The sequence below is a fragment of the Heloderma suspectum genome, chromosome 1 (genome assembly GCF_057233095.1).
Source record: "Heloderma suspectum isolate Gila_16-S chromosome 1, 16-S_ref, whole genome shotgun sequence".
Lineage (NCBI taxonomy): Eukaryota > Metazoa > Chordata > Lepidosauria > Squamata > Helodermatidae > Heloderma > Heloderma suspectum.
The window spans coordinates 70,334,559-70,362,473 of record NC_139458.1 but is presented as its reverse complement, the minus strand read 5'-3'; the positions used below and the strand labels follow the sequence as shown (position 1 = coordinate 70,362,473).

The 27,915-nt window shown below is 48.2% G+C and overlaps 2 protein-coding genes and 1 pseudogene across 3 annotated transcripts in view; 1 reads left to right on the top strand and 2 right to left on the bottom strand.

Moving 5' to 3' along the window:
* The window catches only part of ITPKA (inositol-trisphosphate 3-kinase A), a 71,525-nt gene extending 70,367 nt beyond the window's left edge, over positions 1–1,158 (bottom strand). The window contains exon 1 of the mRNA XM_084846032.1: positions 383–1,158. Within this exon, the coding sequence (XP_084702158.1) occupies positions 383–829 (447 nt within the window). The 5' untranslated portion in view covers positions 830–1,158. The remainder of the gene's footprint in view (positions 1–382) is intronic.
* On the top strand, positions 828–26,688 carry LOC146357366 (uncharacterized). Its single transcript, XM_084846520.1, has 6 exons — positions 828–859; positions 902–1,590; positions 1,798–1,946; positions 2,191–2,257; positions 20,579–20,804; positions 26,572–26,688. The coding sequence occupies exons 1-3, from the start codon at positions 828–830 to the stop codon at positions 1,851–1,853; spliced, it is 777 nt and encodes a 258-aa protein (XP_084702646.1). The 3' UTR covers positions 1,854–1,946; positions 2,191–2,257; positions 20,579–20,804; positions 26,572–26,688.
* On the bottom strand, positions 20,807–27,378 carry LOC146357365 (carbohydrate sulfotransferase 9-like; annotated as a pseudogene). The gene is made up of 2 exons (XR_014789497.1): positions 27,304–27,378; positions 20,807–23,455 (listed from the first exon to the last, which is right to left on the bottom strand). The product of XR_014789497.1 is annotated as a carbohydrate sulfotransferase 9-like (transcript).
* Positions 27,379–27,915: the final 537 nt, after the last annotated feature.

Below are 27,915 nucleotides of genomic sequence, written 5' to 3'. Positions count from 1 at the left end.
CATGTTTTCCCTGAAATGCGCAAAACCCCGATTTCGCAGGGAGGCCGCAATCATAACAGGCACACTTACCTGGAAGTAAGCCCTACTGAACGCGGACACAGGGAGGCTTACTTCCACGTAAGCGTGCCTCGGGTAGCGCAGTCGGCGTCGGAGCCTTGCGACGCGCGCAGGGGCTCTGTCTCAGCCTGCAGAAGGCGACGGAGCGACAACGCCGAGCCGCCGATTGGCCAGCCGGAGGCTTGGTTCGGCTCTCCGAGCCAGCCAAACTCGCCACAGCACTTCGGAGGAGCCCCGCTGCTGACGGCGGAGCGGGTCGCACACGTGTAGGCGGCGCACGAGCGAAACCCCGACTCCGGCGCGCCGCGGCCGCGCCGCGCGGTACCTGGTGCGTTTCCTCGCCGTGCTCCAGGTGGACGATGCCCTGGCTCCGGCCTTCCGAGTCGCTCAGCAGGTCGTCCTCGGAGTCCTCGAAGAGAGACGACGAGCCGGTGGACGAGAGCGACGACGTGGAGAGGCGCCGCGAGCAGTGCAGCAGGTGCAGCGAGCTGTCCGTCGTCAGCCAGGCGCCGTCCGGCTCCGTGCGCGGGAGTCCGGCCGGGCTGCGCTGCGCCTCCTGGCCGTCCTCGTCGGCGGTGACGGTCAGCTGGGGGATCACCGGCTGCAGCACCCCATTGCGGGGCCGGCAGCTCTTCTTGGCCGGCTCGGGCAGCCGCCCGCTGGTCGTCGCGCAGCGAGCCTCGAAGAGAGAGCGCAGCTCCCCCACGCTCAGCCGCTTGCCACGGCCCAGCTCCGGGCTGCCGCCGCCGTCGTGGGCGCCTCTGGGCTCCATGGAGGAGGGGGGGGAGGGGGAGGGGGAGGTGCTGCTGCTGGCGCCAAGCGGCTGTCGATGAGCGCGGCGAAGAGCGCGAGCGGCGGGGACGCGGAGGAGGAGGAGAGTCCGGTGCGGCGGCGGCGGCGGCGGGGTGCTGCTGCTGCCTCGCGGGGAAGCTGGAGCCGTCGCCGTCGCCGCCCGGCGAGCATGGCCAACCTGCGCCCTGTCAGGCCGACCCCAGCCTGCTCTGACTCATCCCCGGGAGCCGCTGGGATTGCCTAACCGACCCGCAGCCCGGCCCATATGGGTTCCTCGCGGCTCTCGCTCCACGCCGCCGCCAGGCTCCCACAGGCACCCGGGAGAGGAGGAGCCAGGCTTGCCCGTCCAGGGCCAGCCCACCGCTCCCGCGCGGGGCGTTTCGCCTGCCTCCTTCTACCGAGCGCCGCCCCTGCCGCCGCCCTCTCGCTTTCTCTTCCCAGGGAGCCTGGAAAGCCCTCTCGGCGGCACGCGGCGAAGGGGGAAGCGGGCAGCGCCGCGGAAACGAGCCACGAGCTCGCCCGGGAAGCGCGTGTCTCTCCGCGGTGCTGCTCGCTGGCCCCGCCTCGGTCGTGACCTCCTGGTACAGGACGGAGTCCCGCGGCTCCCCGCCTCGTGTTGCCTGCGCGTAGGGCCAGCTGGCACACCCAGAGCGCGGGGCGGCCTTCCCCGACGCGGCGCCCGCCAGATGTGTGGGGCCACGACTTCCGGGATCCCTCGTGGCTGGCTGGGGCGTTCTGGAGGTTGTACAGTGCAGCTAGAGGGCACGAGGCTGGGGAAGGCTGGCTTGCGGTTGTTTGGATGTCGTCCGGAGCCTCCAGTTTCGATTCTGTTTTTAAGCGCACTTGCGGGGGGGGGGGGGGGGCTTGGAGTGGGAAAATGGGATGTTATTTCTGAAAGCGAAAGAAATAGTGTTTTCCTACTTGTGTAATTGTGATATTCCACTATAGCGCAGCGTCACGCAGAGGATACATCGCTGAAAAGCAGGAAAGGAAAAACTGTGTAGAGCTGGGATCTCAATTCTGCCATGAAACTGAATGAAAATACAACGGAGTAACAGCCTCGTGTAGAAAAGCTCAGGGTCACAGCCTGATGTTAGGTGGGTTGCCACAGCAGCATTCCCACAATACACATATATGGTAAAATAAATAAAGTCCCATAATGCCTGTTTGAACTAAAAGTGTCCGAGGCCTGAAAAGTTTGAAGACTATAGTCTAGAGCAGTAGTTGGCAGAAAGTAGATCTCCAGATGTTTTTGAGTTGAACTCCCAGCATTCCTGACCAGTGACCGTGCTAGCAGTGGTTGGATTATAGAAGATATACTAGTGATTTTTCTTTCATTAGGTGTGAGCACTGTAGGTGCTTCCAGGCGGAGGGGTCCTAGCGCTAACGATCAGAAAGCATTATGCAGGTATTCTGTTTTTTCTTTCTTAATGGATGCTGGCTGGGGAATGCTGGGAGTTGTAGACCTTTGCTCTGTCCAAACATGCATAGGATTGCGCCATAAGCTATGAATAGCCACGGAAATCACAACAGCTCCTCTCCCTACCCCACTGAGCTACCAGAGTGGCTCACCTGCTTGCTGCCAACACTCATTGCTCATAGTGTTGGCAGCCAGTAGCCAACGCTAACAGCACTCATCGCTCATAGGCCAGGAATAGGCACGTGGAGACCCAGAGACCAAACTTAGCCCCCAAAAGCTTTCCATCTTTTTAAAAATTATTATTACATTTCTATACCACCCCATAGCCGAAGCTCTCTGGGCAGTTTACAAAAGTTAAAATATTAAAACAGAATATACATCGTTTAAAGGCCATTTACATAAAAGCATATGGACAAACAAGATATAACTAAAAACAACTTTGAGCTAAAAACAATTCAATAAAAACATAAAAATCCAACAATAAAACAACACAGCTTAAAACAACAAGGCTTAAAAACAGTATACAAAAGTCAGCAAAAGGAACAAGGGTTCTAAAAAGGGAAGGCCTGCCGGAATAATAGAGTCTTTAATGCTTGCTTTAAAACCCTAAAAGATGTCAGAAGGTGCATTTCAACCTGCAGGTCACTCCACAACTGGGGGGCAGCAAAGGAGAAAGTCCTCTTGCATGTGGCTGCCAGTCTCACATGAGGCAGCCACAGCAGAGAGCCTGCAGAGGACCTCAGGTGGTGGACTGGGACATAGGTAGGGATGTCAGAGAATTCCGCCACGAATCTCGGGGAGGCCGAATGCCAGCGCATTCGGCCCCCCGAAATCGGTGGCGGAACGGTCTGCCCCCCCTCCCCGGGATGGGACTTACCTTAGGCGGATTTTCCTGGCGGCAGTGGCTCCGGCGGCAGTTTGGCGGCGGCAGCAGCCGGTCTTCCGACTGGCTGCCGCCGCCGCCATTTCCAGTTAAAAAAAAAACAAAACGTGATAGGCTACGTAAAGATTTATGTAGCCTATCATGGCTAGATTTTTAAAAAACACCGTGATAGGCTATGTAAATGTTTACGTAGCCTATCACGGCTGATTTAAAAGAAGGGGGAAAAAACATGCGTATGCAAATGGCAGCGCCCATGGGCGCCGCCATTTGCGTTCCTTATTTTGGCATGTCTTAGTCTACGTAAACATTTACGTAGACTAAGACGGCGAAAATAAGGGGAATGCAAATAGCTTAGCATCTACGCTATTTGCATTCCCCTTATTTTCGCCGTCTTATTCTACATAAATGTTTACGTAGACTAAGACGTGCCAAAATAAGGAACGCAAATGGCGCCCATGGCCGCCGCCATTTGCGTACGCGCGTTTTGTTTTTTTTCTTTTAAATCAGCCGTGATAGGCTACGTAAACATTTACGTAGCCTATCATGGCTGACTGCAGGGACGCAAACGGCGGCAGCTACGGCCGCCACCATTTGCGTCCCTGCTAGCCAGTGGCCGGATGTCCGGCCGCTGGCAGAGCCAGCCGGCGGCTCCGCAGAATCCCTGCGGAGTGGAGCCGGCCGGCCAGAATTTCGGGGGGGGAGGGACAGAGTGCCTCCCCCCCCACCTCGAATCAATTTCTCTAAAAGGTAAGTGACTTTCGTACATCTCTAGACATAGGGGAGGAGGCGCTCCCTAAGGTACCTTGGACCTTGACCATGTAAGGCCTTAAAGGTAAGAACCAGCACTTTATATTTTGCTCGGAACGGAAACAAATTGGCAGCCAGCGTAAAGATTTTAAAATCGGTGTAATATGGTCTCCATGGGATGTTCCAGGGACCAACCTGGCTGCCATATTTTGTACCAGTTGAAGTTTCCAAACAGGCAGCCCTAAGTACAGCGCATAACAGAAATCAAGCCTAAAGGTTAGCAGTGCATGCACCACCGTTACCAAGCCCACATGTTCCAGGAATGGGTGTAGCTGGCATATCAGCCAAAGGTGATAACAGGCACTTCTCACCGTTGCTTCCACCTGGGCTGCCAGGAGCAGGGTTGGGTCAGGAAGCACTGCCAAGCTACGAACTTGCTCCTTCAGGGGGAGTGCAGCCCCATCCAGAACTGGTTGACATACCTCAATACCTGAATTAGGATCCTTCATGTTGAGCACCTCTGTCTTGCCTGGATTCCCCTTCAGCTTTTTCTCTCTCATCCAGCCCATTACTGACTTCAGGCAGTCATTCAGAGGAGCCATACCTTCCTTGGATAAAGATGTTAAGGAGGATGGCCTTGTAGGCCCCTTCCAACCCTACTATTCTATGATTCTAGGAATAGATTTGGGTGTCATCAGCATACTGATAACACTCAGCCCCAAACCTCCTGATGATCTCTGCCAGTGGTTTCATGAAGATATGAAACTACATGCTATTGAACAGCATCGAGACTAGAATGGAGCCCTGAGGGACTCCATATAACAGCTCCTTTTTCGAGGAACGTCTGTCCCTGAGCGACACCATCTGGAAGCATCCTGAGAGAAAGGAGCGGAAGCACTGCAGAGCAGTGCCCCCAACCCCCAACTCCCTCAGGTGATCCAGAAGGATACCATGGTTGATGGTATTGAATGCCACTGACAGATCCAAAAGAAGCAACAGGAATGCACTCTTCCTATCGATTCCCAGGCGAGGATCATCCACCAAGGCGACCATGGCAATCTCAACTCCATATCTCACTCTGAAGCCAGTTTGAAATGGGTCCAGATAACCAGTTTCATCCAAGACTGCTTGGAGTTGAATGGACAACGCCTTCTTGATTACCTTGCCCCAAAATGGTAAATTACTTACTAGCCTATAGTTATTGAAGTCTAGGGGGTCAAGGGACCATTCAGAAATGGTCTAACAATTGCTTCTTTCAGACACGATGGAAAATTACCTTCCCTTGTTGCTGTTGTTGTTCAGTCGTTCAGTCGTGTCCGACTCTTCGTGACCCCAAGGACCATAGCATGCCAGGCCTTCCTGTCCTCTGCTCTCTCCCGGGGTGTGCTCAAATTCATATTCGTTGCATCGGTGATGCTATCTAGCCATCTCATCCACTGCCGTCCCCTTCTCCTTTTGCCTTCAGTCTTTCCCAGCATCAGGGTCTTTTCCAGTGAGTTTTCTCTTTGCGTTAGGCGGCCAAAATATTTGAGCTTCAGCTTCAGTATCTGTCCTTCCAATGAGCACTCAGGGTTGATTTCCTTTAGGATGGACTGATTTGACCTCCTTGCAGTCCAGGGGGCTCATAAGAGTCTTCTCCAGCACCACAGTTCGAAAGCATCAATTCTTTGGCGCTCAGCCTTCCTTATAGTCCAGCTCTCACAGCCATACGTTGCTACTGGGAAAACCATAGCTTTGATTAGACGGACCTTTGTCGGCAAGGTGATGTCTCTGCTTCTTACTATGCTGTCTAGGTTTGCCATATCTTTCCTCCCAAGGAGCAAACGTCTTTTAATTTCATGGCTACAGTCACCGTCTGCGGTGATCTTGGAGCCCAAGAAAGTAAAATCTGTCACTGCTTCCATTTCTTCCCCTTCTATATGCCAGGAAGTGATGGGGCCAGATGCCATGATCTTCGTTATTTTCATGTTGAGTTTCAAACCAGCTTTTGCACTCTCCTCTTTCACCCTCAACAAGAGGCTCTTGAGATCCTCTTCGCTTTCTGCCATTAGGGTGGTATCGTCTGCATATCTGAGGTTGTTGATAATTCTCCCAGCAATCTTAATTCCGAGCTGTGATTTATCCAACCCGGCGTTTCTCATGATGTACTGTGCATATAAATTAAATAAGTAGGGCAACGATATACAGCCTTGTCATACTCCTTTCCCAATTTTGAACCAATCAGTTGTTCCATGTCCGGTTCTTACTGTTGCTTCTTGATCCTCGTACAGGTTTCTCAGGAGACAGGTAAGGTGGTATGGTACTCCCATCTCTTTAAGAATTTGCCACAGTTTGTTGTGATCCACACAATCAAAGGCTTTAGTGTAGTCAATGAAGCAGAAATAGACGTTTTTCTGGAATTCTCTTGCTTTCTCCATAATCCAGCGAATGTTGGTGATTTGATCTCTAGTTCCTCTGCCGCTTTGAAACCCAGCTTGTACTTCTGGTAGTTCTCGGTTCACATACTGCTGAAGCCTAGCTTGTAGGATTTTGAGCATCACCTTGCTGGCATGTGAAATGAGCGCAATTGTGCGGTAGTTTGAACACTCTTTGGCATTGCCCTCCTTTAGAATTGGAATGTAAACTGACCTTTTCCAGTCTTGCGGCCACTGTTGAGTGTCCCAAATTTGTTGGCATATTGAGTGCAGCACTTTAACAGCATCATCTTTTAGGATTTTAAATAGCTCAGCTGGATTACTGTCATCTCTGCTAGCTTTGTTGTTAGTAATGCTTCCTAAGGCCCACTTGACTTCGCTCTCTAGGATGCCCGGCTCAAGTTCAGTGACCGCATTATCATGGCTATCAGGGACATTCAGATCTTTCCTGTATAGTTCTTCTGTGTATTCCTTCCACCTTTTCTTAATCTCATCTGCTTCTGTTAGGTCCCTGCCTTCTTTGTCCTTCATCATGCCCGTCTTTGCACAAAACGTTCTCTTGAGATCTCCAATTTTCTTGAAGAAATCTCTAGTCTTTCCCATTCTATTGTTTTCCTCGATTTCTTTGCATTGTTCATTTAAGAAGGCCTTCTTGTCTCTCCTTGCTATTCTCTGGAACTCTGCATTCAGTTGGGTATATCTTCCCCTTTCTCCCTTGCTTTTCGCTTCCCGGCTTTCCTCAGCTACTTGTAAAGCCTCCTCAGACAGCCACTTTGCTTTCTTGCATTTCTTTTTCTTTGGGATGGATTTAGTTGCTGCCTCCTGAACAATGTTATGGACCTCCGTCCATAGTTCCTCAGGCACTCTGTCTATCAGGTCTAATCCCTAAAATCTATTCCTCACCTCCACTGTATATTCATAAGGGATATGATTTAGGTCATACCATCTCCCCTCCCTGGACTACAAGCCGGGATGGGCAGGGACCAAGAGGGCAAGTTGTCTTTTTGATCAAACCAAGCAGCTTGTCCACATCATCAGGACTCACAAGCTGAAAAGGATCTAGTTTAACCATGCAAGCAGAGTTGCTGGACACCCCACTGTTGATTTCTGTCCCCACGACAGTGTCCAAGTCGGCTCATATCCAAGAGATTTTATCCACAAAAAACTCATTAAAGGCGTCACAGCAAGCTACTGAAGGTTCTAAGATCAGATTGGGGGTGGAGGCTGACTCAGCTCCTTAACCACCCTGAACAGCTCAGCTGGGTGCAAGTTTGCAGATGCGATACGTGTAGAGTAGAAAGCTCTCTTTGCTGCACGTGTCGCCACCCTATAGGTCTTCAAATGATCCCTATGATGCATCTTGTTGGATTCAAGTTGAGTCTTCTGCCATCAGCGCTCTAGTTGTCGTCCTTACCGCTTCAGCTCCTTCTGTTCTGTAAACGGTGGAGCTTGTTTGGAAGCGGGTAGGAGAGGACATCTAGGAGCAACGATGTCAGTAACCCTGGTCAGACTTAATTCCACACTGAGACCAGGGGCTTGATGGGGTCAGCAGCAGCCAAGACCTCTCCCCAATGCATTTTGGGATTGCAATGGATCCATCAGCCTTCGGGCGTGGACCATCTTAATTGGTCCTCCACCCCTGCAGTGGCGGGTAGTAGCTGTGATACCAGCCCTGACCAGACAGTGATCTGTCCATGACATCATGGAGACAGATTGAACCTCCACCCATAGATCATTCTGATTGGAGCAGAAGATCAAATCGAGCGTGTGAACAGCTTCATGTGTTGGCCCCTCGACCACCTGGGACAGGCCCATGATTGTCATGGTCACCATGAACACCTGAGCTGCACCTGGCAAGCTGGACCCAAGGGGGATGTTGAAGTCGCCCAGGATTAAAAGCCTGGGTGACTCCAACACCAGCTTTGAGACCAGCTCTGTGAGCATAGTTAGGGACTCTGTTACGTAGCAAAGTGGCCGGTACACTAACAGAATCCCCCATCTGTCCCTAGTCCCGAGGCTGAGGTATACACCCTCGATGTGAGCCAGTTCCTTCACAGTGAGTCTGGTCAGGGGGATGTTATCTTTGTGGACTGCTGCTACGCCACCTCCCCGCTCGCTTCTCCGTACCTGCTCCACCACAGAGTACCCAACCGGGAGAAGCTGCGTCCCTACAGGCCCACTTATCTCCCCCAGCCAAGTCTCTGAAATGCATAGCAGGTCAGCCTCTTCATCTGAGATAAAATCATGGATGGTTGCGATCTTATTCTGGACTGACCTGGCATTGCAAAGGAGCAGGCAAAGATTCTGCGGGTGGCTTGGCCCGCTCCCCAGGGTACCTGGGCTGACAGGGCAACCAGAAGGCTGGGTAGGTGTAAGATACCTGCCCTCCCTTCTCCTATGGGTTTGTTCTCTGCCAGTACCATATCTCCCCATGCCCCCACCACTGTTATTGCCTCTCCTACACACATAATGCTGACTTTGTCTCAGAAAAGATGTCAGACTCAGCAATATTCAGCAGAACAGAACACAGTCAAGCCCAACATCCCATCTCTCACCTGGAATGCACCTTAACACTCCCCTCCCATCTCTCACCTGGGGGGGGCACAATTTAGTACCAGCAGGCTCTCACCCTGGGGTATAAAAATCACTTCCCTCTCACCTTCAATACTTAACCCATAAAATAATAAAGAACCTAACTGGAAAAACAACACACATTCAAAAGGCCATACACACCCAACCTCGAGACAACCCCAGAACCCACCCACCCACCCACCCACCCACCCACCCACTCACTCACTCCAACAAGGGGAAGAGAAGGAAAGGAAAAACAGAGAAGGGGAAAACCAAGGGATATGGCCCTCGCCCTCACTTCTCCCCCAAAGGGGCAATCCACATCGGCTTCCCTTAAGTCCAGGCCTCCTGGAGGGACAGCCAATGGCTGGATGCCAAACACTCCGCAGGGAACCAGGCTGTCAGCTGTTTCAGGGAGCTGGAAATAATGAGCTCTTCCCAAGGCCAGACAGGCTGCTGCAGCAGCGATGAAGCGGCAGGGAGTCCAGCAGAAGAAACGACTCCCACCTGCTCCCTAGATGATTCCCCTGCTGCCACAGTTCTTGCTCTGCTGGGATGTTGCTGATTCATCCTGCACCAACATCTGGCCCTGATAACACTACCTCTACCACCGCATAGCAAACACACTATTAAACACCTCAGACATTTTCTCATAAGCAGACACAGACTGCCAAACCACACATTACCTTTAATATGTAGCACGCAGGTATGTCTGTTCTTTTTCTTCACTGAAAAGTAAGTGCAGAGGGTGGGGTGGGGTGGGGTAGGGTGGGGGGTAGGGAGGCTTTAACCTTTCCCCCTGTTATGGTCCGAATCCAGATTGGTTTCCCCACACTTACTTTTGAGTAAGGAAACTGTGCTGTAACTGTGTGCTGCGTCTGAAAGGTAAGTTGTGGTTGGGTGAGAAACAAAGGGCACTTTTAATTCTGTAGGGCAGACCGCTCTGAAGGCTTTGGCAAAGCCCTTCACATTAAGCACCTTAGCTGCTCACTTCCTTGCATACTCGTTCCCATGCACAAGCTGAAACACAGGGAAATGGTAGTAAGTAGTGGGTCAGCAATCCTGTGTCCCCTAGACAGCATCTGGGGGACACAGGATTTTTTGGTTTCTGGGCTCTGACTTTGGAGCCCAGAAACTGCACTGCTCTCCCCCACCCCCTTGTAGCCGGCACGGTTTTCTCCGTGCCAGCTACGTCTCCACACTTGGAAATGGAGCATGGAGATGGGAGAAAGGGGGAGGTCCCGGGGTGGGGAGGAGACTGTGGAAGCCATGTTATGCAGCTTCCTATGTGCTGCGCAGCCTCCCCACCTCCCACTACGAAGCTCCTTGGCTAGACAGGCAAAATTGTCTGTCTAGCCAAAAATGCAGGGTGGCTGGAGCACAGAGGATTGCTTTCATGCTCTGGCCACCCTGCATTGGATAGTCAGCAGCCTCCGAGTTCAGAGGCTGACAACTATCTCCACAGGATTGTGCCCTGAGGTACCTAAAGGACTCTCTTGCTGTTTACATTGGGGGAAAGGGTGTTATAGAGCCTTTTGTCTGTGTTTCATCATGTGTAGGGGGAAATCATTGGTCAGAACCCGATTTCCTGCTGGTTCTTCAAGCTTGCTCAGTTGTGGTGATGATGGTAGGGATGAGAGACTGGTTGACCAGAACTGTGGGTTGTGAGAATGCCAGTTATAACCACAGTAACATGTAGAAGTTTTAATATGAGTCAGAGTTTCTCTGACCTTAGGCCTGGAGTCTGTTCTGAATGTCAGGGCTCTACAATGGAACATGTGAAGCCATGATAAATTTGTGGGCATGTGTGAAATGCCCCCACCTTGAGTACTGAGTAGCCACAATCTTTCCCCAAACATCTGGGATATCCTTCCCCACGAGATTTTGAAATTTTCTTAACACAAGTTGCAAAAACAGAGCCTAAGTCAAAGATATTATCATGAATACTAATTATACAACTAATTATATTCTATTACTAGGTTAACAGCAGTTTATGGAGAGGGGAGATATTCTGCACTGCAGGTTGTGTACAGAAGTGCATGCTTGTGCTCTCGCTCGCGCTCTCTCAAGGCCTTGCCTCTCTCTAAGTGCAAAGATAGAGAAGGTCAATGAATAGAGAATTTGGGGAGATGGAGGAGGAGTCTGGATATAAATGTAAGGGATAGGGGAGGGGAATAGAAAGTTAAACCAAAAGTGAACAGAACATGAATTCATGCAGTCCTGACTCCTGAGGAAACTTCTGCTGCATGTATCCTCCACATGTATCCTACCTTTAATGAAACCTGCATTTCTGAATATGTATTATGGTTATATTAAACAATAATGTACTTCTACTAAAAATGATGAGTAAATAGAACCTTCCTCCCTAGTGATTTAAACTGTGATTTAAAACATTACAACTGAGTCCTTCAGAGAAGTGAATTAAATCATGATTTAAATCAATTTGTTTTAAATAAAATCAAACCTGGTTTACTGTGTTCCAAATGCCTAGCTCCTACAAGCCTAACTGCTGCATTGTGCACCAATTGTAGTTTCCAGACAGTCTTCAAGGGTGGTCCTAAGTAAAGCTTGGAAAGTAAAGTAAAGCTTTACTAAGTAAAGTAAAGCATTTCAGTAATCAAGCTTGGATGTAACCAGAGCATGTGTTACTGAAACATGGTCAGCTTTCTCTAAGTAAGGCTGCAGCTCGTGAACCAGCCAAATGAGCAAAGGTATGCCTCACACACAGAAGAAAAGTGGAAGCAATATTCCATGATTCTTTCAGCGGATTCTAAGAACGGAGTGGGTTATTGATCTTGTGCAAAGCAATACCCCTTCATGGATCACTGCCTTGCTGTGGCAAAGGGGCTTGCATAACTCAGTGAAGCCATAAGCTATGCCATGCAGGGCCACCCAAGACGGACAAGTCATGGGGAAGAGTGTTTAGGTGGTTCAAATAATGAAGAAGTAACATTTTTGCAGTACATTAATTAATTAACAAATTAATTAAAACATTTCTCTCCTGGTCTTCAGCTCTGAAGGGCATCCAGATTGGCTAACAATTAAACAATAAACTACAATCACAATCACTTATATATGTCGCCCACAGAAGACATTCTCAAAAATATGATATGGCCATAGCCCTCTGTATTCTTCCCTTCTCAAGAAACTAAATTTTGTCTGCAAGTAATTAGATGCTAAAGCTTTAAAAAAGGGTGGTGGGGGGGAATCAGATACGCCAATCTACCTAAAAATAGCAGTTTGGAGAGTCTCTCCTTTTTCACACTGCTTCCATTTCCCCCTCTTCCCCCATTAGTTCCTAGGAATTCATAAATGCAGCCATAATTAATACATCTTCTATGAATACATACACAAGAGCAGCCCTTTTTATTATAGATTGATCAATCTGAAATTACGACCCTTTAAAGTATAATTTAACTATAGAGTCCTTTGGAATTCTGACTGGTTCTGACTGAAACCCGCAGCAGATTCACTGTCTCAGTGACATCGGAGTCACCAGTCTCCACACTCCACTGGAACATTTTGTGGCACATCCCCCTTGTGATGCTGAATATGCATTCGTGACCTATGGGGCAGTAGGCCCAAGGCAGATCCACTTCCTCCTTTTTTCCCCAGAAAACACCCACACACATTTTTATTACATCAGTCAATGTTTGAAGGTTCAGTTCTGCAAGTTTCAGCAGGGTCTCTGCTCAAACAGCAAACACAATTCTCTGAAGATTACAAGAATCTATAAGAGCCAAAGACACTCGACTATTTAACAAATTCGTAGTCTTTCCAGTGCTGTAAAACATTTTGCTGCCAATTGCATAGGTTAGTTGACGTAGAATGCTGCTGCTGGGTGTGTCCAAGAGAGGTAGCAAAACAAAGACAAAAAGAGCATTCCGGGCATGGCCTTCTCTGTGCCTGGGTTGGCAGGGTGATCTGTCTTGAGAATTCCTTTTCCTTGTGCTCAGGCAGGCTGGCCCTGGCCCTGTTGATTTTTTTCTGTGGGAATAAAAGTCACACTTGCCTACCTACAGTGCACATTTTCCAAATTAGGCCTAGGTGATCTGCTTTTTTCATATTACAGGAATACATAATTCTTCACTGGGTGAATGTCAACTTGTAAATGTTCAGCTAGGGATTCCTGCAGTTTGCAAAAATCAGTACACGCACAGGAGGATCCCACCTTGACATTACATTATCTGTGTGATCGCAAGTGTTGAATAATGAAGAGGCATTTAATCAATCAGGTTATTTGAAGTGTTGCTAAATTAGCCGCTGTTTTGCTTCCATAGTTCTGTTGTATATTTCAACAAAACAGAGGGCAGAGGGCATTCCTGCCCATGCACGCGCATACACACCCCGCAGTCAAACTGCATCCCTGAGCTGGAATTTCAGGTCTTTTGGTGATAGTTCACATGGCTTGGGAGCACAGGAAGTGAGAGGGGGGAATCTTCATATACCTTGATTGAATTCCCCTGCCTGATACCCTCCAGATGTTTTAGACTACAACTCCCAGCATTCCTAACCATTGGCCATGCTGGCTGGGGCTGATGGGAAATGAAGTCCAAAACATCTGGAGGGCACCAGTTGGGGAAAGCTGCCATATATGAATGAGCTTCATTCGGTTTAGGTTGCTGCTCAATTCATCTTAGTCATGTTCAATGCCCATTTGCCAAATGAACTTCATATCTTTGTACATTGAAAGCATGATCACCTATTTTTATTGCCTATTATCTCCTACTTTAGTACAGAAATTGTTGTTCAGTGCTGCAATAAGCCTTGCATTGCCTGTCTTATAGATCCATGTATGTGTTGTGCACAGACACATGCCCACATCTCGCCCCGTGTGCCAGCATAAATATTCATGGGGGCTGATAGATGGATAGATGGGTACAGGGGGCTGATAGATGGGAAAGAAACTAGAACTGAACTAGTTTCCTTGTCTGTTGTAGAAAATGAATGGGTTTGGGAATGGGAGGAAATTAAGGAGGTATTGCCATTCTGGCCTGTACTAAGTCCCTTCTTGCACTGACCTGACTGTCTAAACAGATATCTTGAGGGTCTTACACTTTGTATGCATCACCCTCACCCTAATACGAGGCTGGTTCAGGGACATCTTGCACCACCAACCAGCCTGGAGGATTCAACTGTAAAACAAATCATAGATTTGCTTTTTATGCAATCATAGCATAACCAGTTCGCCCTGGTTAGCGGGATAGCAAATAGTCCACAATGCCTTGTGGCAGTGCTACAGTCATGTCATGCCAGATAGGGTTTTTCGGAAGAAATAGCAAAATGTGCTATGAGGCAAGAGGAAATGGTAAGAATGTTCACCTTGAAGGACTGCATTCATATTCCTGAATGGATCTTCCCATGTGGCATTTCTTTGAAATAATGTATGGAATCATCAGTGAAGGTGATTTTTATCTCGCTGGAATCTCTCACTGAGGTACTGTTGGCCCCCATGCAATAAACAAGCACTGCTGCCATTTTTCTAGGCATATATGGAGACACAAAGAGATCCATAGCTTAACGGGGGGAGCGATCCTATGGCTGCTAGACGGCGGCTAGATGGCCATAGAATATCTGGTTTTCCAGGAACTGACCTCGGATCCCGCACCCCAAGTTCGGTTCCCGGAGAACTGACCTTCCCCCCCTTCTGCGCTGCCTCGGAGGCAGCACAGAAAAGCCCCGTGCTCCAAAGAGGAGCATGGAACAGCCAAAATGGGGCTTTCCGGGGGGCGTTCTGGGGTGGGGAAGGCGGAAATGCTGGTATGACACATCCTATGTGTCGCAGAGCATGATGTGTTCTGCATACAGGTTGAATAGGTAGGGTGAGAGTATACAGCCCTGCTGTACTCCTTTCCCAATCTTAAATCAGTCCGTTGTTCCGTGGTCTGTTCTTACCGTTGCTACTTGGTCGTTATACAGATTCCTCAGGAGGCAGACAAGATGTCTTGGTATCCCCATACCACCAAGAACTTGCCACAATTTGTCATGATCCACACAGTCAAAGGCTTTAGAATAGTCAATAAAGCAGAAGTTTTTCTGAAGCTCCCTGGCTTTCTCCATTATCTCACCTCACTGAAACAGAGTTCATTAACTACCGTGAGTAGGGAATGACAAGTGCACAATAAATTCCTCAGGTAGGAAAGCCCTGTATCTTCTTGATTAAAGAACAGAAATGCAAAGTCTACTTAAATTAGAGTGCAAGGAAACTCATGTCATAACTACATCCCAAATTACAAGATGCTAGTACAGAACCCTAAAGGGCGCAATCCAATGGCCACTAGTCAGTGGCTAGATGGCCATAGGATCGGTCATTTCCCGGGAACTGCCCTCCACCCCTCCAGCACCGCCTCATCGGCAGCGCGGATTGGCCCTGCGCTCCGTGCTTCTAAGAGCAGCGCGGAGCGGGGAAAATAGGGCATTCCTGGGGGTGGGGCGGGGAGTTTGGGAGTGCTGGTATGACACTTCTTTTGTGTCGTCCAGCCTCCCCATGCCAAGGTCCCGTGGCTAGACAGCTGAAATTGGCGACAGCAGCATGGCGGGAGTGCAGAGGAGATCCACTCCTCACTGTTCCCCCCGCCCTGCAGTGGATGGGCGGTCGCCTCCAAGTTCAGAGACGGCCTTGCCTCCCCACCCCATAAGATTGCTCTCTCAAATAAGTTTGGAATATATTTGCACAAATCAGGATTCTTCCAATGGTGGGATGTTCTTTTTCTGGTAATTCATATACAATTTATGCAGTCAGGAATTTGCAAGTGTATTATTCTGACCATTTTCTATTATTAACTAGCGAAATGCCCATTCATTATAATGGGTGAGATGTGTGTGAAGCTTGACACCCTATATTGCAGGAACCGGGGAAGCTGCTATGCATCTCTCTGTGTTCTGCACAGTCAAAGGCTTTGCATCCCCTCTCCCCAAGATAAATGGTCTCACTTTTTAAAATACATCTTAGGTACACTGTCTGAATTATAGTCCAAAATTCTTCCTAGAAACCATAGCTCAGTGGTAGGGGATATGTGGGCATGCATAAGGTCCCATGTCCAGTCTCCGGCATCTGCAGATGACAGGATAGATCAGGTGGCAGATGATGTGAAAGATCCACCTAAGAGCCAGGGAAGCCACTGCCAGCCAAAGTAGAAATTAGTGCTGGGCCAAAGTATTTGGCCCAGCGATTCTCATTAACTGTAGGGGGGGCAGAAACACCCCCTGGAGAATGGATTAATCTTCAAGGGAGTGGGTAATGTTCTGAGAATTCTGCCCTGGTATAAGGCAGCTTCCTATGTTCTACTTGGAGATAATCTAAGACTGTCCCCTAGTGGTGACAGTAAGAACAGAAAGTAAAATATTTTAGACAATGTGCTTAGCGTGCTTTCAGTTTTTTGGATGGATGCACTGTTTGGAGTCTGGAATAATGTTATTTCCATGGATGCATACATGCGAAATGTACAGCAGAAGATACCAACCCAGAACTAGTTCAAAGACAATCCCATGAAGGAGAGATTCTGGCTTTTTATTGGTTTCGTCTCACAGGATTGCCCTTTATTAAGTCCTCTGAATGACACTTTCCGATTAAACACTTTCAGGCATATACATACCTGAAAATAACTCCAAAGTCATCCTGTGGAAATCTAAGATGTCAAAACTACTCTTAGGGAGCAATCCTATGGCCTCTAGACAACAGCTGGACAGCCATAGGATATCTGGTTTTCTGGGAACTGACCTTGGAGCCCGCGCTCCGAGGTCAGTTCCCAGAGAACCAACCTCGCTCCAATTCTGCACTACCTTGGAGGCAGCACAGAATAACCCTGTCCTCTGTGCTCTCTAGAGGAGCGCGGAGCAGCTGAAAAGGGGCGTTCCAGGAGGCATTCCGGGGGGGAGGGCGGAAATACCTGTATGACACATCCAATGTGTCATACAGCAGCCTCCTCCCCCACTCGGCCCTCCCACGGCTAGACAGCTGAAATCGGCTGTCTAGCCGAAAATGCAGGGCAGGAGAAGCGCAGAGGGAACGATCCCCTCGGTGCTTCTCCTGCCCTGCATTGGATAGGCGGTTGCCTCCGAGTTCAGAGGTGGCCACCTATCTGAATAGGATTGCACCTTTAAGGATTATAGACCTAAGAAGGCTCTGTCACTAATATTATTCACACTGTGTATAGATTAATTCGTGAATATGATTGAAATGGCTGTAAGTTCACAGGCATTAAATCACTCTTAACTTAAAATTAATATTTATGCTGTTGATGTGCAGCCAGCTTTCTTTGATTAGGAAAACAACACATGGTCATCATTAAATTTAATACATTTTGGCAACATCTAGCAACTATTATGATAACAAGCTGAATATGAGCCAACAATGTGATGTGGCTGCAAAAAAGGCAAATGCTATTTTGGGCTGCATTAATAGAAGCATAGCTTCCAAATCCCGGGAAGTACTAGTTCCCCTCTACTCAGCACTGGTTAGGCCTCATCTGGAGTACTGTGTCCAGTTCTGGGCACCACACTTTAAGAAGGATGCAGACAAACTGGAGAGGGTTCAGAGGAGGGCAACAAAGATGATCAGGGGACTGGAAACAAAGCCCTATGAAGAGAGACTGAAAGAACTGGGCATGTTTAGCCTTGAGAAGAGAAGATTGAGGGGAGATATGATAGCACTCTTCAAGTACTTGAAGGGTTGTCAGAGAGAAGAGGGCCAGGATCTCTTCTTGATCATCCCAGAGTGCAGGACACGGAATAATGGGCTCAAGTTACCGGAAGCCAGATTCCGGCTGAACATCAGGAAAAACTTCCTGACTGTTAGAGCAATACGACAATGGAACCAATTACCTAGGGAGGTGGTTGTCAAGGGCTCCTTGGAGAGCTCTTTCAGTCTAATCCAGTAGCCAAGTCCAGACGCAGACAAAGGGATTCTTTTCAAAGCTTTATTCTTCTTTTACAACTTACAGCTCTACAGGTAGCAACTAGATCTGAGCAGCAGCATCCCTATGCCCTAAGTTGGAATAGTTGGTCCCCATTTGAAAGGCAATTACTGGCAGACCCCTGAATATAAGGACTAGGGAGAATCCCTCCCCTTTTCCCTTGGGTCCTCTGGGCGCAACCATTCTTTGAGCGCCAACCGGGCGCTACTCCTCCTTTCCGCGCTCTCCATTTGGCGCCGCTCTCTGCGTCTGTGCCACGCATCCAACCAGTCTGCTATCGGTGCTGGGTCACTCCCTGGACTGCTTTCTAATCTAGGAATGTTGGTGGGAGGAATCTCTGTCAGCTGCGGGCCCTGGGAGAAAGGGGCACGCTCCTTAGGAGCGACTGCTCTTCCTCCGAATCAGAACTACTCTGGGATTCTATGGGCTCTGTGTCCACCCTGACAGTGGTGGGCTCTCCCACACTGGAGGCATTCAAGACAAGGCTGGACAGCCATCTGTCAGGGATGCTCTGACTTCGATTCCTGCATTGAGCAGGGGATTGGACTCGATGGCCTTGTAGGCCCCTTCCAACCCTACTATTCTATGATTCTATGATTAACATATATGTGTTGATTTCAATTTATTTTTCTGTTTTCATATGTCTATTCAGAAATAAGCAGGACAATCCTCTGCAGGACAAGGCACAGATGGAAGCAGGACTGAATCACTCGGCAACATCTTCCTCTGGCCTCCTCTGCCTGGCAGGGAAAAGCTCTTATCTTCTATCAGCAGCTGATTGGAGATAAGAACTTTCCCCTCCATAGCAGAGAGGGCAGGGCCAGGAGGAGAAGAAGCTGCTAGGCTGGATAGAGAACCTCCAACGGCTTAATCAGATCTTCAGGCCAGAGGTTCCTCATCCCCACTTTACTGGAAAAGGTAAAAAGTCAGCTTGGGACACATGGAACATATTTCCAGATGTTATAGATGCATTTCCGAAGCTGGCTGAAATCCCAACACACACCCCTCCTTAAGAGAGGGGATGGTCTTAGACAGTCATTAGATCTCTCCTTCAAAAAACCTTATTTGGACCTTGAGAAATGGACCTTGAGAATCAGACTCAAAGAGTGCTTATCTTCTCAAACTGGGGAGGGGTAATGAGCAGGGTACCGCAGGGCTAAGTCCTGGGCCCAGTGCTCTTCAACATTTTTATTAATGACTTGGAGGAGGGGAGTGCAGGTAATGCTTATCAAATTTGCAGATGACACAAAATTGGGCGGGATAGCTAAAACTTTGGAACAGAAACAAAATTCAAAGTGATCTTGATAGACTGGAGCGCTGGGCAGAAAACAACAGAATGAAATTTAATAGCTATAAATGCCAAGTTCTGTACCTCAGAAAAAGAAACCAAATGCACAGTTACAAGATGGGCAATACTTGGCTCAACGATACTACAAGCGAGAAGGATCTTGGAATTGTTGTCGATCACAAGCTGAATATGAGCCAACAATGTGATGTGGCTGCAACAAAGGCAAATGCTATTTTGTGCTGCATCAAAAGAAGCATAGCTTCCAAATCCCAGGAAATACTAGTTCCCCTCTACTCAGCACTGGTTAGGCCTCATCTGGAGTACTGTGTCCAGTTCTGGACACTTTAAGAAGGATGCAGACAAACTGGAGAGGGTTCTTCAGAGGAGGGCAACAAAGATGATTGGGGGACTGGAAACAAAGCCCTATGAGGAGGGATTGAAAGAACTGGGCATGTTTAGCCTGGAGAAGAGAAGATTGAGGGGAGATATGATATCACCCTTCAAGTACTTGAAAGGTTGTCACAGAGAGGAAGGCCAGTATCTCTTCTCAATCTTCTCAGAGTGCAGGACACGGAAGAATGGGCTCAAGTTACAGGCAGCCAGATTCCGGCTGAACATCAAGAAAAAATTCCTGACTGTTAGAGCAATACGAGAATGGAACCAATTACCTTGGGAGGTGGTGGGCTCTTCCACACTGGAGGCATTCAAGATGAAGCTAGACAGCCATCTGTCAGGGATGCTCTGACTTGGATTCCTGCACTGAGCAGGGGGTTGGACTGGATGGTCTTGTAGACCCCTTCCAACCCTACAATTCTATGATTCTATGCTCTGTGAAAAAAGAACAACCCTATTCTATTGGAACAAGCCCTGTGTGTTTAGTTAATGGGAGGTGGTTTACAAATTATACATCAGGGCTCTTCGGAGCAGACTTAGGGGGCACAAGAGGCGTGCAGTGGGGAGGAAAGAAGGGGAAGTCCCATTGTGTATGGTTGGATGTAGCTCCAAGCTGGGGACTGCTACAATGCAGCTTCCTATATGTACTTATCATAGCAAATCTACCCAACATACCAGTGCACATTCAGAGTGTTAAAAAAGAAGGAAACACAAAGATGTAAAAATAAAACATGAATGAGATACAACATGCACAGTCCAATGAATGTTTGCGATGGCATATAAAGAATATAATCTTGCACATGGTCATATACAACCTGCAGGCCATGAACTGGATCTGGATGCAGTACTTCAAGCAGTCATGGTGAGCCTGAAGGATGCATGAGTCAGTCCTAAGGGACACCAGGGGCCCATCTACACCCAGCTTTTACCCCGGGGAGGGTGTGAGTCAAGGTCCCTCGGGACAGATGACGCAGTTGCCACTTCACAGCCTTCCGTGGTTTCCTCCCGGAAAATGCAGATTTCCAAAGAGGCGTTTCGCTGCGATTCTTTGGGCTGCTGGGTTTTTCACCATTTCTTCCATCTTCTTTCTTGCCACAGAAAATCAGTTTGGAGAAAAAGGCAGAATTGCTGCACAGTGCCTTCTGATTGGTAGCGCTAGGAGCTCTCCATCTTGAAGCTCTCCATCTTGAAGCTCTCCATCTTAACCCAAGGTCGGTTAAGAAGCAGATACACACACAACCGGATTGTTTGTTTTTTAAACCAAAAATTAAAAAACCAGCCTACGGTTGAAAAGAAAAGGCAGATCAAATGACCAGGATGGAAGGTATTACAAAACGTTTATCCAAATTGTCACTGCTAATACATCATCATCGTCATGGTGATCACTTGTGACTCAGTAAGATTGTCTTCCAGGGGTAGAGTCTTAGCAGTGGGTCTGTAGGTGGCTGTGAAGGCCAAGTCTGGATCCACACAGTCAACAGTTCACTAGTCTATCAGGACCCTTTCAAACCTGGGGCCCATTATCAAAATATGTACACACAGTTCATGCATACAAGAAATGGAGTACTTTACTACTACAAATGCTTTACGGAGATACCACAAAGGCCTCCAATGTTTAGTACATTGCATAACTGTTTTAATATTATTTATGTGGTTTAAATAAATGAACACACAAAATAAGATTTTATTCAGTATTCTTAAAAAACAAACAAATACTATCCCACCTTTTACACTACAAAAGTCCTCAAGATGGCTTACATCTAAATTAAAATTGTGAGAATGACTACAACCAAACAAAACTGAACTAAAATAAAACCGTTATCAGTTAAAAAAAAAAAAACTATACAGAATAAAAGCACAAAAAACCCCAATAAAAACACTGATAATTGAATAGAATCGCCTTTTCATTTAGGTGCCAAGCTAAAAATGAAGGCACCAGGTTAGCCTCCTAGGGCAGGAATTCCAGAGACGGGGGGCCATCACAGAAAATTTGTTTGTTTGTTTGTTTATTTATTTATTTATTTATTTATTTCTATACCACCCAATAGCCGAAGCTCTCTGGGCGGTTCACAAAAATTAAAACCAAACAACACACAATAAAACAATTTAAAATATATAGAACATTAAAACCACAATATAACAATACAACCACAATAAAACCTAGCAGCAGTGCAGGAGTTTAAAATACAGATTTTAAATGGCAAAGCTAAAAGTTTAGGAAGCTAAAATGCTAAAATGCCTGGGAAAATAAGGTCTTCACCTGGCGCCGAAAGAAATACAATGTAGGTGCCGGGCGAACCTCACTAGGGAGCTCATTCCAGAGCCGGGGTGCCACAGCAGAAAAAGCCCTCCTCCTAGTAGCCACCCGCCTCACTTCCTTTGGCAGGGGCTCACGGAGAAGGGCCGCTGACGATGATCTTAAGGTCCGGGCAGGCACATATGGGAGGAGGCGATCCTTCAGGTAACCTGGCCCCAAGCCGTTAAGGGCTTTGAATGTTAACACCAGCACTTTGAATCGGGCCCGGAAATGGACTGGCAGCCAGTGCAGCTGGAAAAGTACTGGCGTAATATGAGCTCGCAGGCTAGTCCCTGTTAACAATCTTGCTGCCCTATTTTGGACCAGCTGAAGTTTCCGGACTGTTTTCAAAGGCAGCCCCACATATAACGCATTGCAGTAATCCAGACGAGAAGTTATCAGAGCATGGATAACTGTAGCTAGGCTATCTCTGTCCAGATAAGGGCGTAGTTGGTATACCAGCCTAAGCTGATAAAAAGTGCTCCATGCCACTGAGTTCACCTGTGCCTCAAGTGACAGTTCTGGATCCAAGAGCACCCCCAAACTACAAACCTGATGCTTTTGGGGAGTGCAACCCCCTCCAGAACAGGTTGAATATCACCTAGCCGGGCAGACGAACCACCCACTAACAGTACCTCCGCCTTGTCTGGATTGAGTTTCAGTTTATTGGCCCTCATCCAGTCCATTACCGTGCCCAGGCACTGATTCAGAACAGCCACTGCCTCACCTGGTTTTGATGAGAAAGAGAGGTAGAGTTGGGTGTCATCTGCATATTGATGGCACCTCAGCCCACACCTCTGGATAACCTCCTCCAGCGGTTTCATGTAGATGTTAAACAGCATGGGGGATAAAATAGAGCCCTGTGGAACCCCATGGCACAATTGCCATGGGGTTCCACAGAGCAATAATCCCCCAGCACCACCTTCTGGAATCGGCCATCCAAGTAGGAGCGGAACCACTGTAGTGCAATGCCTCCAACTCCCAACCCAGACAACCTATCCAGAAGGATACCATGGTTGATGGTATCAAAAGCCGCTGAGAGGTCCAGGAGAATCAACAGGGTCTCACTCCCCCTGTCCCTCTCCCTTTTCTCTAGCCTTTTCTCTAGCAGACACCCGCCTTACTCCTGAACACAGGAGAATCCAGAGAAGTATGATTGAACCTTTCAGAAAAAATGTCCTGTTTTAATGCTAAAGAATAGCCAAATGAAGAGAAATCTATCTGATAAAGTTCCTTGAGCTTTTGCACTTGGTCCCAACTCAGTTTGCTGAGGTAATTCAGGGTGATAGTGTTATTGGTCAGCTTCTTCCTGTATGGACAGTGGAGACTCCTTGGAGCTCTAATTCTCCTTAGAACATGGTCAACATCTTGAATCAGTGTCTCGAACTTCCCCAGAATGTCATAACGAATATTGCAAGGATCACAGAGCTCAAACATTGGCTTCCAGTGTGTGTCTAAATACTTGCGATCCCTTCTCACAATGAAGTTAACAAACTCTTGGAAAGTCACTCTCTCTGAGGAATTTGGTTCCTCCTGAACAAAGCCTTGATCTGATTTGCCATTGTGATGCTATAGTAGGGCTCAGAGTGCAAGAACTTGTCTGTGCAAGCAGAGACCAACCTTTCTAGAGGATGCCTGGTGAACATCACTTTAGTGTAGTTGTTCAGAAGTTCAGCTTGCTGTTCAGAAGGGTAAGAACTAGGGTTGGCGGAGAATTTCTCCCCGAAACTTCGGGGGGCCGAGCGCCAACGTGTTCGGCCCCCCGAACAAGTTTCGGGGAGAAATCCTCCGAAACCCCCCCCGCACCCCCCCCCCGGGACGGGACTTACCTTCGCCGAATGTCCCTCCCGGCGGCGGGTCCGGCTGGCGGTTCGGCGGGTGTTCGAGCGGGGCGGGAGCGGCAGCCGGTCTTTTGACCGGCTGCCGCCGCCGCCATTGCAATAAAAGAAAAAAAAAAGCCCCCTGATAGGCTACGTAACGATTAACGTAGCCTATCACGGCTAGATTTGCAAAGTCAGCCGTGATAGGCTACGTCAATCGTCACTTAGCCTATCACGGGTGACTTTAAAAAAAAAAGAAAAAAGTGTGTACGGATAATGGCGGCCCCCATAGGGAGCCGCCATTCCCGTTCCTTATTTGGTCGCTGTAGTCTACGTAAATCTTTACGTAGACTACGGCGAAAATAAGGGCAACGCTATTTGCGTTGCCCTTATTTTCGCCGTAGTCTACGTAAACATTTACGTAGACTACAGCGACTAAATAAGGAACGCGAATGGCGGCTCCCTATGGGGGCCGCCATTAGCGTACGCGCTTTTTTTTTTTTTTAAAGTCACCCGTGATAGGCTACGTGACGATTGACGTAGCCTATCACGGCTGACTTTGCAGATCTAGCCGTGATAGGCTACGTGAATCGTCACGTAGCCTATCAGGGGGCTTTTTTTTTTTTTTTTAAACTTTCGCGTTCGCGGCTGGGCGAGGCGGGAAGCCTCCTCCCTGGCCTGAATTTCGGCCGGGCCGAGGCGGGAAGCCTCCCCCCCAGCCTGAATTTCGGCCGGGCCGAGGCAGGAAGCCTCCCCCCCCCCGGCCGGAACTTCGCAGGGGGAGCAGTGAAGCGCCTCCCCCCCACCGCGAACGTCCTTCAAGGACAGGTAAGCGACTTTCGTCCACCCCTAGTAAGAACTCAACCTCTTTAGAAGTTTGGTTGTGTGGATTGTTTCCTGGTTTACTTCAGAGGCATCCCTGCTTATGTTGAGTGTGAGGAGCAGAAGGATTTTTTTCCAGTTGGAGCAACTTTGGCACTTCACAGTAGGGATGTACGAAAGTCACTTACCTGTTCGCGGATTATGCTGATGCTGGGGGGGAGGCGCTCTGTCCCTCCCCCCGAAATTCTGGCCGGGGGGAGGCGCTCCGTCCCTCCCCCCCCCCCGAATCTTGGCTGGCCGGCTCCACTCCGCAGGGATTCTGCAGAGCTGCCGGCTGGCTAGCAGGGACGCAAATGGCGGCGGCCGTAGCTGCTACCATTTGTGTCCCTGCAGTCAGCCGTGATAGGCTACGTAAATGTTTACGTAGCCTATCACGGCTGACTTAAAAAAAACAACCAAAAAAACACGCGTACGCAAATGGTAGACGCTACGCTATTTGCGTTCCCCTTATTTTCGCCGTAGTCTACGTAAATGTTTACGTAGACTAAGACGTGCCAAAATAAGGAACGCAAATGGTGGCGCCCATGGGCGCCGCCATTTACATATGCGTGTTTTTTTTTTATCAGCCGTGATAGGCTATGTAAACATTTACGTAGCCTATCACGGTGTTTTTTAAAATTTAGGCGTGATAGGCTACGTAAATCTTTATGTAACCTATCACTTTTTTTGTTTTTTTTGTTTTTTAAAACTTGGAAATGGCGGTGGTGGCAGCCGGTCGGAAGACCGGCCGCCACAGCTGCCGCCGCCGAACTGCTCCCGGAGCCGCTGCCGGAGCCGCCGCCGCCAGGAAGATCCGCCCCAGGTAAGTCCCGTCCCGGGGGAGTGGGGGGCCGTTCCGCCACTGATTTCGGGGGGCCGAATGCGCTGGCATTCAGCCTCCCCGAGATCCGTGGCGGAACTTTCGTACATCCCTACTTCACAGGAGATCAATTTGTGATTCTCATCCACAAACAGCTACCTAGCAACCTTATACTGTATAGTTTCCATTCCAAACTTGCCAATGTCTTGTTCAGGCAGGTGAAGTTCAAGGTGCCTCTACGGTCCCTTTGCTCTCTCAGCCAATCTTCTTCAAGATCTGGGGGGGGGCGGGAAATGGGACCTTGGCACCATGTATAGAAGGATGGAGGAGGAGAGAATGAACCTTGTGGATTCTTAAAAATTCAGGAGCTTTTTCAAATTTATTTTCAAGATTTTGCCCTTTTTTTATATAGAAAAACATTAAAGTGGCAGAAAATGAAACAGAAAATTAAAAAAATTATAACTAAATGTAATGATCCATAAAATGTAGCTAAACATTAAAAATCAAAGTCATTTTAAAATAGCAGCACCCAGAGAAATTATTTTTAAAAGCAAAAGCTGAACAAGCTTACTGAGGCTGCAATCCTGTACACAATTACCTGGGAATAAGACCCATTGCACTCAGTGGGGCTCAGTTCTGAGTTGATATGTATAGGATTGCACTATGAAAGAATTTTTATTGACAGGAAAGCTGCAAAAGGGGCAGGAGGACTTTCTTTGGCAAGCCCTCCATTGTCTTGGTGGAATAATGATTTTGAGGGCAGACGGAGGGCTCCTAGCACTCCCAATGATAGGGCATTGCACAGCAATTCCATCTTTTCTTTCTCAGGATTTTCTGCAGTAAGAAAAAAGACAGCAGAATTGGTGGGAAAATATGGGAGGGTTATGAAGTGAAGACAACATCTAGAACATATAGATGTGTGAAATTCAATGAATGAGGCAGGTTGATGGCACCATAAAAGACTCACCCTTTGTTGAAAGCACCCTTTGTTTCAATTTATGACTAATAAAAATAGAAATGAGTGCTGCTAGGGTACTAATTTGGAATTACTGCTGCTGGTGTACTATTCTTTTTTTAGACTGCTGGCTAGTAGCCTGGGATGGTTGGTTGATATTTCATCAGGAGGAATTGATGGTGGAGATGATCTCCGGTTTGAAGTACAACTGGGCTGAAGTGTTTTGCCCAATCTTTGTTTTGCAGAGGTTGAAAATCGTCACCAAATGTGGTGACATCACAATGCTGGAATCTGGTCATTTCATGATCCCATGTCTTACCTGTCGTTTCTGTCTTCCAGTTATGGAATATCTGAAGAAAGACTCCAAACAGAGTACCAAAAAGGAGGAAAATAACTTTTCAAGCATGCTCTTCATATTCATAATGTTTTCCCAATAAACCAAATGCCATAGCCTTTATGATGACAATCTCTAGACAATCAGAAAAGTAGAGAGAGGCATGTTAGAAATGGGACTATAAAAATCACATCACACAGGAGGATTCTAAAAGGCTGAAAGGCCTCTCTTAAGGTTTCGTTACTGGCAGTGAGAGCTTTAAGCTACAATATGCTGGTGTTTTGGGTTTTGGCCCTGTCCCTTTAGCCCCTCCCACCACTGGAATGCAGCCCGCAAGCGCTTCTCCTAGATGGAATTGAGCCCTCGGAAAGTTCTGCACCCTTGTATCAGGGACTGCATGTTAGTCTGATCCAGCCAGGGGATCTGCATGCACAGCCCTGGGTACTGAATGTTCCCCCCCACCTCCCCAACTCTTTTGTATCAGGAGGAGCCACGCCAGCAAGGAAATCACCATGCAGAAGCCTGTTCTCACAAAAATTACAAGGTGAAAGGATAGCAAATTACTCGCATTTAAATAGTTAAGGCCCCTTTATTAATGCTTGAATTCCTGGTGGAGCAGGATGGGGTGATGCCCTCCATGCCTCCTACCTTTGGTTATGTCCCACTTAGCTACTGCTTTGAAAGCTGTACTGTTTGAAAGCTAGCCCACTATTGGCGCCCCCCTCACCTGCTCCCACCTGAAACTCTTCACCATGTTGATCCATGGCAGGGTCCCCAGTTGAATGGGATTCAATTTTACGCAGCGCATCCATCTCACCGTAACAGCTAGCTGCATTTCCTGTGCCCCACACTCCTGCACCTTGTAACAGGAGGGGGGGCTCTCCAGGTAGAGCCTCCTTCCATTCATCTAGTATATGAAAGTTTTTTCAAAAGGTTGGATTGCTTTTTCCTGTAAACAGATCACCGGCACGCTTCTCTGATGTGGAGGCTCTGCATCCAGCAGGGTGTGTGCTGTGTGCTTTATCCATCTGCTCCCATGTGTAGAACGCAGCACAAACACCCACAGAGCCGTATAAAGTATGCTGTGCCCACACGTGCCACCCAGTCACACACAAAAAGCAGGGCGATTAAAATATTCTGAAGCAAGGGCCAAATCCTTTCCCAGCCACCATATGTATTTGAAAAGGGATGTATGCCTAATTGTACATGTACACAGCCTTTACACCTGATGGGATGCACATGCACTTTGTATTCTCGTCTCTGTGCCCAGGCACAACATATAAAGTGAAAACTAGCCTGCAAAGGCTTGTGCTGGGTGGGAAGCTTCCTGCCCTGGAGCATGTGGTTTG

Coding starts and splice junctions, on each gene's coding strand:
- LOC146357366 (XM_084846520.1), top strand. CDS start 828: ATGGAGGAGGGGGGGGAGGGGGAGGGGGAGGT. Junction 860..901: donor GGGGAGGGGGAGGGGGAGGT/GCTGCTGCTGGC, acceptor AGCGCGGCGAAG/AGCGCGAGCGGCGGGGACGC. Junction 1,591..1,797: donor CTGGCTGGGGCGTTCTGGAG/GTTGTACAGTGC, acceptor ATTCCACTATAG/CGCAGCGTCACGCAGAGGAT.